Source organism: Vanacampus margaritifer, chromosome 9 (genome assembly GCF_051991255.1).
Source record: "Vanacampus margaritifer isolate UIUO_Vmar chromosome 9, RoL_Vmar_1.0, whole genome shotgun sequence".
Taxonomy (NCBI): Eukaryota; Metazoa; Chordata; class Actinopteri; order Syngnathiformes; family Syngnathidae; genus Vanacampus; species Vanacampus margaritifer.
Window position 1 is genome coordinate 3,832,232 of NC_135440.1, and position 15,614 is coordinate 3,847,845.

Consider the following 15,614-nt stretch of genomic DNA (forward strand, 5'->3'; position numbering starts at 1 on the left):
TCTGATAACGATCTTCAGTTGTGTTGGCTGAGGAGACATGGAAAACAAGCTGTATAGGGGTACTCGAGGACCAGGGCTGACAAACAGTGCACTAGTGTACCACAGCACCCGGTTGAGAATCACTGGTGTAGCACATTAACTGTATTAACAATAATAATTCTGTGGTGATAAGCAATACAATGGTCTCTTTGCACAAATCAACTACTTTCTGAACTCAATACCACTCCTTCATTTCCTGTGTTTCATGATTTGACAAACTGTATTAACAATAATAATTCTGTGGTGATAAGCAATACAATGGTCTCTTTGCACAAATCAACTACTTTCTGAACTCAATACCACTCCTTCATTTCCTGTGTTTCATGATTTGACAAACTGATTAATCCATGTGTGTCTGGCCATTGCCATCGTGGTTACTGTCGTCAGAAATGAAGGAGTGGTACTGAGTTCAGGAAGTAGTGGATTTGTGCAAAGAGCCCATTACTACTGCTACTTTAAAGTTGCTTAATGCAGAAAATTTAATTTTGAATGGCTACTGCCACGTGTGGCCAAAAAATGAAACTGCACACTCCCTTCTCTTTTACACAATGCGCACATGAACTATATGAATATTGCATTATCAAAGAGCGGTAGCCATTTTCAACACTTAAGCCTGTATCCCACTGAGTAGCAAAAATTAACGAATGTTTGCAAGGGTCACTCACAGATGTTGATTTTTTGTCAGGGTTCGTTCAAGGTAGCAAATGGTCACAAAGACATTCGCCAGATGTTCAACAATAATGGCCGTTAACAGTTTTTCTTGGCGCCAAGAATTTTCGAATTGTGACAAGAAAAACTATTTGCAACCATTGCATCTTTGTGTCATAGCAAATTGTTTGCTGCTGAGATGAGATGGAATGAAGCCCCAGTTGCATAAGCAATACGGTGTTCCATTGATCAACTGTCTTTCACTGTTGGTGTTAAAGACCGAGATGAGAGGTGCGTTACCAGCACAATGACCCAAATCAAGTCAACAACGCTCGAAAAAAGTTAATAAAAGTGAAGCTTCATCACCAAATTATGATGTCCATTAATGTGCAGAACAACAACTTAGTTTATCATAGAATAACAAACACAATGTCACTGCACTGTGTGGTTACTGTATGCTTGTGGTTATTCTCATTCATCCATATTATTTATTTCTCAGTCGTAGTACTTGTTGTGAAGTAGGGTGGTCCTTGGAGAGGAGTCAATTTTCAAATTTATATTTTTTCAGCTCAAACCCTCTGAATTTGTTGGGATAGTTGGAAAAACTTCCCTGGTAAAAATGAACCCATTTCTGATAAGATTTACCCCTCAATGATCTTGAAGTTTAGCCTCATCTCATCTTGCTGGCTGACAAAAGATTAGATTGCCTTTATTGTCATTATATAAAGTACAATGAAATTTGAAGGACAATAATATACAGTGGTCCCTCGCAACTTCCCGCTTAAGTTTAAATGCTCCTTGTTTCCCCTATCCCACTGTGAACAGGGATAAAATTTCCATTTTCTAAAACAAAGCTTGTCATTGTGTTTCAAATTTTGTAAACCAAAGCCATAGATATAGGTTTATAATAATAAACCTGATCATTGGGTTTGCATTCCAGATGCGAATGATATGTTGAACATTGTGATGGACCACTGGTCAAAGGCAAGTAGCCCATTCCAACATACAAACATAGAAAGGCTCCACAAGCAGTTTAGGAAATGTCAAACGAAACAAGGGTCTAGTTCTATGGATGCACGATAATGCTATTTTCAACTGATACCGATAAACCAATAATTTAGAAAGTGCAGATGTCAATAACCGATAAGTAAGGCGATAATTGTTTGCAAAATTAACTTTAATACAAATATACTTTCGAGTCCTACCATAAGGCTAACATGTACAAATACATTGAAACATTGTGTAAAGCACTATGAAGCTGAATTTTATTGATATCTCTGCTTCAAAGACAACTAGTAACCCATTTTGAGTTTGCCAAAACCAAATAGTCATGTTTAAAAAAATGCAACAAAAAACTGCGGAGTGACATTTTGGGAAGACACAGTAAAGAAAGTCCACATTGGCGACTGCCATGTTGTCATGATGTATCTTCTGTCAACGCGAGGTCCGTTATATGTGACACTACCATAGGAGATGGGAGGGGTTGAGGAGTTGAGCGCAACTTGAGCCACAACCACAACAGATGGACCAACGCGGCAAGTCTATTATTATCGGCGGACTTCTGTATTATCTGGTCTATCTGTGTGATGTCAAATTGGTTGATAATTGCCGATAATTATCGGCCACCGATATTATCGTGCATCCCTATCTAGTACCTCAAGCAGTCTGCAAAGAAGCCTTTACGAAATGCTAAAAAAACTGATAATACAGCTGATGTGGAGAGAAAAAGTTAGACCTCAAAAGCATTGCACAGGAAAAAGGTGACTGATAAAGGAGCAGTCTTTGACCTGAGTCTGCAGCCCAATCACTTGGTCATGATGTCTCTGAGCGAAAATATCAACTACAGCTCAATCCAGAGGCATCGGCAGAAACACCCGGCTTTTTCGCTCCCATTGAGGCAATGATAAGAGACTTATAGACAGCAGATGCATTGTGAACTTTTGTCTCTGTATCGTGTTAGCCTCGTTAGCTCTGCAGCTGCAGGTCGTAGGTGATCAGAGGCTGCTACAATATTGCGCAACAAGCTGACTGAGATGCAGCCTGAATATCCAAATCGGATATGAAACTACCTCCCTAATGTGGTTTCAATCCATCCCACAAAAATCAGATTTCATGTGCTTTGTGACTGTTCAGGCTACAAAAGAGCCACCCAGTTTGAATCTGGATTTTGGCCTCGGTACTCATTGCAATATTTGTGTTGTTTTCTCAAACTTCTAATGGTTATCTAGGGGCCAGAGTATTATGAGGGAAAGCTGGAAGCCAAACCTGACCTTCAGGACCTTGATGAAGAGTTTAGAGAAAACAACATTGAGATTCTTTCAAGATTCTACCTAGCTTTTGAGAGCGTCCACAAATACATAGTGGATCTAAATAGGTAAGACTGGCTTACTGCCATATGTTCACAATGACTTGTGTTTTATCACAGTTCAATGACTGAGTTTAAAATTAGATGTTGTTGACGATGACTTTTATGTCTATTTTATTTTCTCTCTAGATACTTGGATGACCTACATGAGGGTGTTTATATTCAGCAGACCCTTGAGACTGTGCTTCTAAATGAGGACGGAAAACAGCTACTGGTAAGTGACATAATATAAATAAAGACGTTATAAAAGCAGGCTCACATTTTTTTAAATACTGAGTTCATATCAAAGCCATTGTTGTCTGGCATGTCTGCCACTGATGCAGCCTCATTTGCATATATAGTGCTCAAAACAATTTGAAAAGACACTACAAAAGAGAGGTTTGAATGATGTTTTCTTTCCCATTCCTAGTGTGAGGCGCTCTACCTGTATGGTGTTATGTTGCTTGTTATTGACCACAAAATTGAAGGGGATGTCCGAGAAAGGATGCTTGTTTCCTACTATAGATACAGGTAGATTTATTACTCTCACACACTCACATGCAAATAAATAGACAATTATTCTATTGACTCAAGTTACACATCAATGACCTTACGCTTACTGACAGCGAAATGTATTACATTTAACTTCTACATGCTTCACATTGACACAGCTTCTATCATTACATACATATTACATATTGCTGCTGTTGGGCAAAACCTTGTACCTCCAATATAGTCACTTTTCAGGAGACCCCAAAAACTGCATGTTTGTTCAACCATTAACATTACATCATCAAAGAGAGCAAGCCATTTTTAACATTTTCGATTGGTCAATTTGTAAAAAATAACACCTATCTATAGCTTTTTGAAATATAGCAAATTGTGATTCATGAAGTTTTGACTCAACACCAGCGATAGGCTGAGCATGTTAGTATGACTATGAATGACAGCTTTGTTTTGAAATGACATGTATTATACCTTCAGTGCCGCAAGGTCTTCAGCAGACTCCAACATGGACGACATCTGCAAGCTCCTGCGCAGCACTGGCTTCTCCAGCCAGCCGGGAGCCCGACGGCCTGCAAATTACCCAGAGAGCTACTTTCACAGGGTTCCCATCAGTGCCACATTCATTAGTATGGTCATTGGGAGACTGCGCTCTGATGACATCTACAACCAAGTAAGAAATACTTACCTTTGAAAGATTATTCATTAGTTTCAGGTAGTGCTGGGTGATATGACGATTTATATCGTGAAGACAATAGAAAAGTTGTTAACGTGTCATTTTCTTTTCTTTTTTTTGTCATTTTTCCCATCGTGCCTGTCGTCATTCATCACGTACAGCAAACGGCTAACAATATAAGCGGACACGCAGACAGAGAACACTTGTTTGGTGGACAGTAGTTTCACACAGCTGTCAAGCAGCCTAAACAATTATCCTTAGCAGTGAACCGTGATACATAGTCGGCAAACATTACAAGCTTACGGTGCAAAAGTAAATCTAACAGTTAATGAAAATTAATAAACAGCGAGGTGGGTGAATGCAAATAACGAATCCTACTTCTTGACACACATTTTCTTTTGAATTAAATGCTTCCAGTGCCGTCAGCAGCTGGGATTTTAATGACTCTGTCTTTCTGGTCATTTGAAATTGACTTTAATGCTAAATTAACCAATCTATCGTCTCTCCCGCATACCATTTTGAAGGTTATGGGGATGGAATTCCACTGCCAAAGAGTGACGTTGCTCACAAAGAATACATCACAGCAAACAGATTTAATTGCACGGTTTGTTTTGAATAGTATTAATTATTAGACATTTAAAAATTTAATCTGTTTTAGTCCAGTTTCAATCACGCTTGTTAGTTTTGATCAAAGTTAGTCAACCTCATCTTGTTTTTATTTAGTCAACTATAAATCTAGCATTTTTAGCCTTTATTTCATTTAAAGAAAACATAATTTTGGGGAAAAATGTCTTTGCATAGGTGTTGGTGGGCAGCAGGAACTTGTGTATAAAAACAAGAAAAACGGTTCCCCGCAGAATGACTAGGGTTTCACTTAATGAATTTAATAGAAGGAAACAACGCGTTTCGCGTCGAGCACATCATTATGTTTTAATGATCGAGAGAAGCCTAAATCGAAATCAGGATAACATTTCAATTGATCATTATTTAACTTTGCTTCATTTCAACTTTGCTTGTTAGCTAGTACAATCAAAAAGTAATAAAAAAATAATAATATATTTTTAGGATAGAAAAGAGGCGGCACGGTGGGTGACTGGTTAGCACGTCCGCCTCCCAGTGCAGAGGACGTGAGATCGAGTCCGGGCTTCGGCCTTCCTGGGTGGAGTTTGCATGTTCTCCCCGTGCTTGTGTGGGTTTTCTCCGGGTACTGCGGTTTCCTCCCACATTCCAAAAACATGCATGGCAGGCTAATTGAACACTCCAAATTGTCCATACAGTAGGTGTGATTGTGAGTATGGTTGTTCGTCTCTGTGTGCCCTGCGATTGGCTGGCAACCAGTTCAGGGTGTACCCCGCCTACTGCCCGAAGCCAGCTGGGATAGGCTCCAGCGCCCCCCGTGACCCTTGTGAGGAAAAAAGCGGTTAAGAAAATGGATGGATGGATGGATAGGATAGAAAAGAGTCATACTATTGCGACCTCTTCTCCGCGTCCGCTTTCCTTTGTTGTCTGAAAGTCTCACCGGAGGGCTTTGATGATCTTTTCATATTGCAATATATGGCAAATTTGACTTTTATTTGCACGGTCCACCGCTACCACACTGATAACATGTAGCATCCCATTCCACCCTCTCCAACACGGCATGGTCACGTTTCAGTGCCAGGCCACCCTGGATGTTGTGGGGTTGTTGTTGTTGTTTGTTTATTTATTTATTTTCATGACAGAGCATGAGGAGAAGGCACCAGTGCAAATTATTACTATTTATTTCTTTTTTATTTTATTTAATGGAAAAAAATCAACAACAACAAAATCAAGGCCTTGCAGAAGTGCCCCCTCCAGCAAGTAGCACTCTAGGCAACCACCTATGTTGTTCACCTATGCCAAGAGCTGGCCCTGAAATGTATTATGAACTTCAGTTACAATGACATGATGACTGAAAATTGTTTTTTACAGTGTGCATATTTAAATAGCCCGACTCTGCTATTACTGTACTTAACACATGCCTACCAGCCATTTGCACTATATAATTTAGTATTAGTGTGCCTCTTATGTTGTTTAAATTTCTATTCTATTTTTTTCTGTTATTGAAACCTTTACTTGGAGTTGCACCCCAAATTTGATGTATCTGCCTGTACAATGACAAAGCCTTTATTCTATTAGATTTGATTAGATTCTATAAAGACTAATGTTCTTCCCACTTCAAAGGTGTCTGCTTACCCTCTACCAGAACATCGTAGTACGGCCCTGGCTAATCAGGCAGCCATGCTGTATGTCTGCCTTTACTTCAGCCCGTCCATACTGCAAACTCAGCAGGCCAAGATGAGAGAGATTGTGGACAAGTACTTCCCTGACAACTGGGTATGACCTTCAATGGGTATCTTCTTTTTGCACAGTGAAAACTGGAAATTGCTCCCATGATGTGTGCAATATCATATTCTCTCTATTTTATTTGTGCCACTTTGTTGTTGTATGGTAATATTTGGGACATTTTAATATAGTTTGCTAAAAGGGTGAATTTGCAGTTAAAAAAAACGTTTAAACTGTCCGTATGACCTGTCAATGAGGAGATAAGTACATTCAAATCTACAGTGTTGAATGCGATGCAATTGAACATTTGGGTGCATCTAATTTTTATGCTGTTGCACAAAAGAAAAAAGGTGGGTGCAATAATGCAAAAAATAAAATAAATTGTGTATTCTAGAGCCCTGTAATTTTCATCAAAACATGTTTGCAAATCATGATATTTGGTAACATTAAAGACATGTTGGCATTTAAAATGTAAAAAAACATTACTTTTTTTCCTGAGAAAAAATTATTAGCTTTTGAATTATAACTGCTAATACTTCAAATACTCCAGTGATTTTCAAAATTCAGTAGGGTCTGTCTTCATAGCTTTTGATCAAATTATATAAAAAATTTGGCATTTTCATCTTGTCTATCTACAGGTTATTAGTATCTACATGGGGATCACAGTGAATCTGGTGGAGGCCTGGGACCCATACAAAGCTGCTAAAACTGCTCTCAACTATACTCTCGATTCTGCTAACATCAAAGAGCAGGTACAACAAAATGACATTCACATCAGTGCCACTCAGAGTCTGACAAGTGCTGTATTTTATCATTAAGTTTATAAATAGGTGTGTTTTGGAACTTGGAGAATTAACATCTGGTTGTGTGTTTATAGGCGACACGTTATGCCACTAGCATGGAGACCCTTCGCCCTCAGGTGCAGCAGCTGCTGAAGGAAGGTTTCCTCAGAGAAGAGATCATTCTGGACAACATTCCAAAATTGCTCAACTGTCTGAGGGACTGCAACGTTGCCATTCGCTGGCTGATGCTGCATTCTGCCGAATCAGGTGAGACTAATTGTGTGTTCTCTTTGGGTCCAGCTATCTTTAGTTATTTTACGTCATAAAGATAAATAATGCATCAGTAGTGCCCAATGTCATCTTTGGGAACAAACATTCCAAATGCTTTAATTTAAAATTCCGCCACTTTAATTCAAGCACAATATTTGTGGTGCAAAAGTACAGTGTTGATGTACAGCTAAAATTGAATGTGTCGATGTTTGACAGCCTATGACCCAAACAATAAGAAATTACGCCAGATCAAAGACCAAGTGCTGAGTGACTCCAAGTACAACCCCAAGATCCTCTTTCAGCTCCTTCTTGATGCAGCCCAGCTAGAATTTACCCTCAAGGAGGTGAGCGGTTATTATATATTACTCAAGGGCAATGATAAATTGAAAGCATTTCCAGCAAGGTGGTTATGTTAGCATTGGCCTGGATTTGTCAATTTGTTAATGTATGTGTATCTACAATTTCCTTTCTTTAAAATGGGTATTTGTCCAAGGATGTTAACAGTACATTTGTTGTGAGAATCCACAAATTGATTGAGTCATAAAGACTAAACAAGTTTCACTTAGATGAATTCCTATTGCATCCAATGAGGTAAAATGTTAAAATTTGAGGTGTTTAGAGTTCCATCCAAAAGTATTGAAACGACAACGTCAATTCAGTTGCTTCTCTTGTATACGGAAGAGATTTGGGTTTCAGATCATAAGAGAAATATGAGAAAAAAGTTCAGAATCCCATCTTTTATTTCATGGTGTTTACATCTAGAGGTGTTTAAGAACTCGGGACAGAGCACCTTTATGTGAACCCACTCACCTTTCAAAAGATTAAAAGTATTGAAACAGACATTAAGTTAACCTAAAGTGAATAACAGTGAATATTTGGTGGCATAACTCTTACTTGCAAGAACTACATCAAGCCTGCAACCCATTGAAGTCACCAGACTGTTGCAGTTTTCATGTGAAATGCTTTTCCAGGCTTTTACTGCATCTTATTTCAGTTCTTGTTTTTTTTCTCTCTGTGTTGTTAAACACATCTAGATGCTCTGTATGGAGGAGCGTGGCTCTTCTTGAAGCAGCACACGCATGGAAATCATATTTCAAAAACGAAAAACAAATAGGTAGCTTGGACATATTTGCTGAACATATTTTCTAGTTTGTATTTCATGTTTTACAAGTGCTCAATGTGTTCATGCACCACAGGCAACACGGATAGTCAAGCCAATAAAATTTCTCCAAAACGCAACAAGATGTTGCGCCTGGGCAGTAGGCTATATGAATATTAAAATATCAAGGGCAAAAAAGCTTTAAGCTGATTAAGTGTCAAAATGGTGACATACTGTACCATATAGACTGCCATATTGGCCATTTTTGTGCAGTCCACCTCATCACTGACGTGTTGCGAAAAAAATCACATTTATTGCGACCCCCCCCTACACACACACACACACACCCACGCACACACACACACACATTTATTGCGTGAGTGACTGGCAAACACAGGCAACCCGTGTTTGTGTATGCAACCAGTCCATTACGGTGGCATATGAATGAAAACCGTGACTAATTGTCCCCAAAATTTACATTAATATTACAACGTGAATAATAATAATAATAAACAAATACTGTGAGGTTCATTCAAACATTTTCAGACTATAATTTGCGCATGTCTGCACATGTATTCATAAATTTTGGGGACATTCATGGTTTTCATTCATATGTCACCGTAATGGACCGGTTGTATACACAAACACGGGTTGGCTGTGTTCACCGATCACTTCTGCAATAAACATTTTTTTTCTTCTTCTCGAAGAAAGAATATGACACTTAAAAAGGGTAGCTCTAAATTATGGCAATACTTGACAATGCCATACGCATTTTTATAGCACAACAGAACAGGTAATAAATCCAAAATGAAAGAAATTAAAAGTAAATTTAATCCGTTATGTGGGTCAATTTGACTCAAATTTTAGGTTATTTCGCATGCAGTCTAAAAAATGTCACAAAATGACAGACAACATCATCATAGTTCGAATTCAACATTCGCAACATTCGGCAACATTTGCAACTCAGTGGGATAAAGGTGTAAGACCTTCCACTTTGTACCCCTAATGAAGTCCTTTGTTGTATTGGCAGTGCGTTTTGGGTCATTTTTTCAGTGTGCATGACCACAGTGTCTGAAAGACGGGAGGACGTGATTTTTCAAGATTTTGAAGTCTTGCTTTATATACTTTTTTTTTTTTAATTCATTGAAATTTCTGTGGTGTGAAAAATTTGACATTTTATTTTTTACAGGGACTCTAAATAAGATCTTATGAACTTGTGATCCTTTCAGTATTCAGAGTGACCACAGGAATTGAAGGCCAGATCAATTTTCTGACCAATCAGCACAATCAGTTTCTTGTTCAGCATGTTGTCTTCTCTGTTGTCTATTAACATATCACATGGTAGCATATGGCTAGTCATCCAGTCATTATTATACGACACAAATTGAATCTTTTTATTTTTTTTAATTTTATTATAACCTGACTAATACTTCCTCATCAATTCCACATCTGTGCTGGTCCTCCTCCAGATGTTCAAGCAGATGCTGTCAGAGAAACAGATCAAATGGGAGAGCTACAAGAAGGAGGGCTCAGAGAGAATGACTGAACTGGCGGAAGTCTTCTCTGGTGTTAAACCCCTCACAAGAGTGGAAAAGAACGGTGAGTTGGCTTGACAAAGATGTGTAGGTGTGACAGTGTCTACACTTTTTCTTGCAAGGATTATTGCAATCATAGCTCATGAACACAAACAGGATTTCTCACATTTAGAGCAGAATATGATAATGTTTTCTAAAGTTAAGTAAATAGATCAAGCATGGCAAGCTAATGCAGCTATTCATTTACTTTAGTGACCCAATGTTAATGTTCTGTCACCATCACAGAAAACCTACAAGCCTGGTTCAGAGAAATTTCAAAACAGATTGAATCTTTGAACTATGAGGACTCTACAGCCGCTGGGAGGAAGACAGTGCAACTCATACAGGCTCTTGTTGAGGTGAGGAAGATAAGATAAACAGCCTTTTAAGTAGAATCTTTTAACTTTTTGTTTTGTTCCTTTATGTTACCTTTGCAACATTGCAAATCGCTATATTTTCAGTTGACATGACCCAGATTCCAATTAGGAAGCACTACAGTTAGCAGGACTGCCTCACAGTTAAAATCTCAGCTCAGACCCTCCTTTCAGGAATCTGCTTGATCTACCCGCAGGGCCGTCTTTACCTACTCATAGACCATCATTAACCATCAAGTATAGGCCCCCCTCCCGCAACCCTAACCACGGACTTGTATACAGTATGAATGCGCGATCGTGAGAAGTCAAGTCACCGGAAGCCATCTTATGTTGCTAAGCTCGCCTAACTTGAATACATTGATTACTCCGCAGCTTTTCACATTATTTAACTGTCGCTATTAGGGGTGTGAATTGCCTCGTACCTTGCGATTCGATCTGTATCACGATTCATTGGTCACGATTCGATTTGATACCAATTAATCCCGATACGAATCTATAAATCAATTATTGTGATTTTGTTTTTTTTACTCAAATTTAGAAAATACTAATTCGTAAGCTTGTACATGTACATTGTAAGATTTGTATGAAAATGTACTTCAGGCTTATAACTGTGAGCCACTGTATTTAACAAACAGGTTGTTTCATGTTTGAACAGCATTGAAATAAAATTTTAAGGTTTAATGTTCCATGAATAAAACATTCTTCCATGCTTAGTGTGTGGACCCTAACCCTAATTAAGACATTTTGTCGAAAATTTCCATCAAAAATTAATCTTTAAAAATCTATTTGGATGCATATTGAATCGATACGAGAATTGTGCACTGTAATAACACGATATATTGCCGAATCAATTTTTTTTAACATCCCTAGTTGCTATGGTGTGTTACATATGGTTGTACCAATAAGTCTCAGAGAAGTGCTACATCTACATTTAATCGCTATTATTTTTGTTTTATTAGATATATCGCTGTGTGCTACTCAAAAATTTGTCTGTATCATGTTGTCAGAACCATCAACCCCATCAAAAAAAAAATAGCTGCGGTATGTAAACCAAAACTCTGTGAGTCACGATTAGCAATACTGAGATTGAATAGTCGATACAAAAAGTGAAGTTCTCATTAGTCCATACAAGGATCCTTTTCTCTTTTTTTTTTTCTGGAGATATACATACAAGGATCCTAACATAAAACACGCACTGATAACAGTATTTTCAGCTGAGAAATAACAGAATTTGTCAGTAAAGTGGCAAGTGCACTGCTCTCTTTCAGCTAACTTCAGGAAACAAATATTTAAATAATATTGTGCAAACGTATCCCTAATTTACCTTCTCTAAGCTGTATGTTTTCAATAAGAAAATCCTGACCAAGAAAAGGGGGCTTTGTCTGTTGTTTTACCCCCAAAATTTTGCGGGCAAATCAAAATATATTGCTACTTTTAGACGTAGCACAATCTATATGCACACTCTCCCCATGAATAAGTTTGCGTCTAATGGGCTCGACACACGGGAGACGACAAGCGACAGCGAAATACGCACCTCGTCGCCTTCCATGTCAAAGTCGGCACACGGGAGGCGATAAATGACAGCGAAAAATGTACCTCGTCGCCTCTCAGGTCTCAACACCCGGGACACGACAAGCAGCTGCGACGGCGGCAGCAACAGCTAGACGTCGCTCTCTTGTTACAACAGAGTTGATTGTCTATTAAATCATTTGTCTATTATTTGTCTATTAGACCCATCCATTTCCTTTATTTTATTGTTGTTATTATTATTAACTGTTACAAAAGCGGTAAAGAAAACGTACAGAAATGATTGTGTGAAGCAATGAACAAAATTATTATTATTTTTTTTTTTTATCTCAAAATGATAGTCGGACACTGTTAAAATGATCTCATTCATTTTGCTGGATAGCCCACTGTCTAGCATGCCCTGCGTTCATTGGCTCATCAATGAAATCTTTGCTGATTGGTTGAAGCCCCGACGACAGCGTCAAAAGTTGAACATGTTTCAATTTTCCAGTATCGCGTATGTGCGCGAATTTTAACATGCACGAATGTCGCTTGTCAAACGATTATTTTTTAATCAGACTAATCACATCTTAGAATTCTGATTAATCACAATCAATCACTTAATTAAAAGGCTTTTTATCAACATTTTTTGCCCGCCAAATTTAAAGAGCACCTGTTGTGTTAATCCTTTCGACATTTAATGTTATGAGGACGTCTTCAACATTTTTGAATCCACTGCACACACTCATCCTCCTCTTTTTCTAATCAGTTAATTACTTGCATTATTTAAAATGCCGATAACATGAACAAATATTCTGAATGTCATACACAAACATTTATTAAATGCTTTACATTAATGCATGTAGTTATGTTTATTGCTCAAACACAACCTGTGCTACCGTTATTGTAACCAGCCGCTGTCAGCTAAAGGATCATCTGCGGTCAAAATTAATAATGTGATTAATTGCGTTAAAACATGATTAGTGTGATAATTTTTTGTGATTAATTAATTAGTTAATGCTTTAACTTTGACATACCTAAAATAAATACTTGAAATCACTTAAATTGTGGGCTTTGAACAACAGCTGTCTATCATTGTTAATGTGTGGTGTTTGCGGTGGTGGATGTGTTTTCTATACAGTGTTCCCTCGTTTATCGCAGGTGGCATGTTCCAAAAACTACCCGTGATAATGGAAGTCCTTAAAGAAAAATTGCTTTTATTTTGCCATTAATTATATATATTTTTCCGTTCATTGTAAAAGTATTTTGTTTTGGTATGACATTTAGTTTAATGTAAAGGCTTTTTTGTTCATTATGTATGTTCTTTTTTCCATTTACATTCTTTTCTTTCCCATTCAAAGTATGTTTTTTTTTCATTTACTTACACAGCACAGTATATATTTTTGTCGTTTATTATAAATGTTTATTCGTTCATAACATATTTTTTTCATTGATTATGTTTAAAGGCTGTAAACACCTCACCACACACTTTATACATGCACTTTTCACCGATAGGCGTTAACATTTTCTCACATACTGTAGCTCTTATTTAAATACAGTTGGCCTACACTCTGTGTTCAAACCTTTGTAGTTTTTAAAATCATAATAACAATTTTTTTTCCATTTTTCCTAAAAAAAGAAAAAGAAAATAATAATAATCATACTTTTGGCTGGCGACAGCATTTATAGACACCAATTTATAAGCAAAAAAAAAAAAGAGTTGATTTAGTGTTGAGTTACCCTTGAAGAAGTGGACGTTATGAGCTGCTTTGAAGACCCCCTTTTTCTTTTATCGCTCAGTTCCTTAGACCCCAATATTAGATTTGGCACAGGGGTCTTTTGTTGAATTACAATTATAATTATTTAATAAAAAAGTATACAAGTTTCCTCATGTATTTATTGTATTTATTCACAACCAAACGTGTGAACATCCAATATATATACATATTATAAATGCAGTATTTTCTCCTTGTTCCTCAGGTGCAGGAGTTCCACCAGTTAGAGTCTAACCTGCAGATCTGTCAGTTTCTGGCAGACACAAGAAAGTTCCTGCACCAAATGATTCGCACCATAAATATCAAGGAAGAGGTCCTCATCACAATGCAGATAGTGGGAGACTTATCATATGCTTGGCAGATCATTGACAGGTAGCAATTCTCTAAGATGTGATGAAGATAAATGTAACAAATCACAGTTTTTTGAACTCATGGTTTATCAATAATTGGTCTATTGTTGTTAAGGTAATTATTGTATGCCATTGGGCTATAGTGTATTTATAATTGTCCTTTTGCTGAGCATAAATTCTTCATTCTATTTTGAAAACTGTTGTTAGTATTTAATGACATTTTCGTGATTGATTAAGCATAGCTCAGTGGTAGAGTGGTCATCTCCCAACGCCCGAAGGTTGTGGTTTCGATCCTCAACCTTGGCCATGTCGAAGTGCACTTGAGCAAGTTACTGAAGTCCAATTTGCACCGCTTTGCATGGCAGCAGCCTCTCTCATTGGTGTATGAACAGCACCATATGGTGTTGCTAAAAGTAGGGATGTCCCTATCACACTTTTTTGGACCCAAGTCATAGTCACCACATTTCGAAGATCGGCCGATTCCGAGTCCCGATCTGATACCTCGGCATTGTATTAAGGAGAATGTTTTATTAATATTATTATTATTATTAAGCAAAACTACCCCAACACCTTTTATAAAACCTGCAAAACAGTTCACAACAAACAAAAGGCTGCATTTGCAAATGTATTTAATCTTACCCACTGATCTGAATATATGACTGGATAGCCGATAGCCCATACTGTACACGCTTGTGCAAGCCGTTGAAGCGACAGGGTGGCTATCTTGCACCTCCCATCTTGCGAGCAGACTACCGTATAAACTATATGGTATATGTACAGATTAGACATATACAGCTCGTTGGCAGTTAGTATAGGGCTGGTGGCCGGGAGTGGGGGGTTTGTGGCGGGGTGGTCACTATTTTTTAACAAGTAAAGTATAAAATATAAAAACAAAAAAGCCCATTAAAAAGTAGCTCAACAGGAAGTCAGACTCTTGCTCCACCCCTCACCAAGATTTGAAATCTGCGCGCAAAGGTGGTGTTGCCTGGAGGACCGTTGTGTTGCGAATGGAGAGAGGTTTTGGCGTGGTCTGACAATAGCAAATCGCTAAGAAGGCGTTAAAGGAGGCATGTACGAGAATGAGCCGGTAGGTGGTGGGGGAGACTACGTCATGCGGCTCAAGTGATGGAGTGTGTATCTTCTCGTGTAATGAGAGGACAAACAGCCAAATTATGTTTATCTCAGTGTTTAACCTTAAGATGGCACCAAACACATGGTTTTTGCCCCAAATTCAAGCTTTCAACAAACTATAATGTAAAAATAATGACCAGGACATGTAGACAGCATTTATAGACACCAGTTTATAAGCAAAGAAAAGTTGATTTAGTGTTGCGTGTACCCTTGAAGAAGTGGACATTATGAGCTGCTT

At 38.0% G+C, this 15,614-nt stretch overlaps 1 protein-coding gene across 2 annotated transcripts in view; it reads left to right on the top strand.

Annotated features, from left to right (window-relative positions):
- Positions 1 to 15,614, top strand: part of washc5 (WASH complex subunit 5) — a 39,212-nt gene that overhangs the window by 15,806 nt on the left and 7,792 nt on the right. For both annotated transcript variants that reach the window (XR_013295405.1, XM_077576555.1), the window contains exons 3-13: positions 2,916 to 3,061; positions 3,182 to 3,266; positions 3,462 to 3,562; positions 4,016 to 4,208; positions 6,414 to 6,566; positions 7,154 to 7,267; positions 7,393 to 7,564; positions 7,784 to 7,911; positions 10,136 to 10,265; positions 10,487 to 10,599; positions 14,101 to 14,267. Coding sequence is in view for 1 of the 2 variants with exons in the window: in XM_077576555.1 (XP_077432681.1) it covers positions 2,916 to 3,061; positions 3,182 to 3,266; positions 3,462 to 3,562; positions 4,016 to 4,208; positions 6,414 to 6,566; positions 7,154 to 7,267; positions 7,393 to 7,564; positions 7,784 to 7,911; positions 10,136 to 10,265; positions 10,487 to 10,599; positions 14,101 to 14,267 (1,502 nt within the window). In the remaining variant the exon portion in view is untranslated. The remainder of the gene's footprint in view (positions 1 to 2,915; positions 3,062 to 3,181; positions 3,267 to 3,461; positions 3,563 to 4,015; positions 4,209 to 6,413; positions 6,567 to 7,153; positions 7,268 to 7,392; positions 7,565 to 7,783; positions 7,912 to 10,135; positions 10,266 to 10,486; positions 10,600 to 14,100; positions 14,268 to 15,614) is intronic.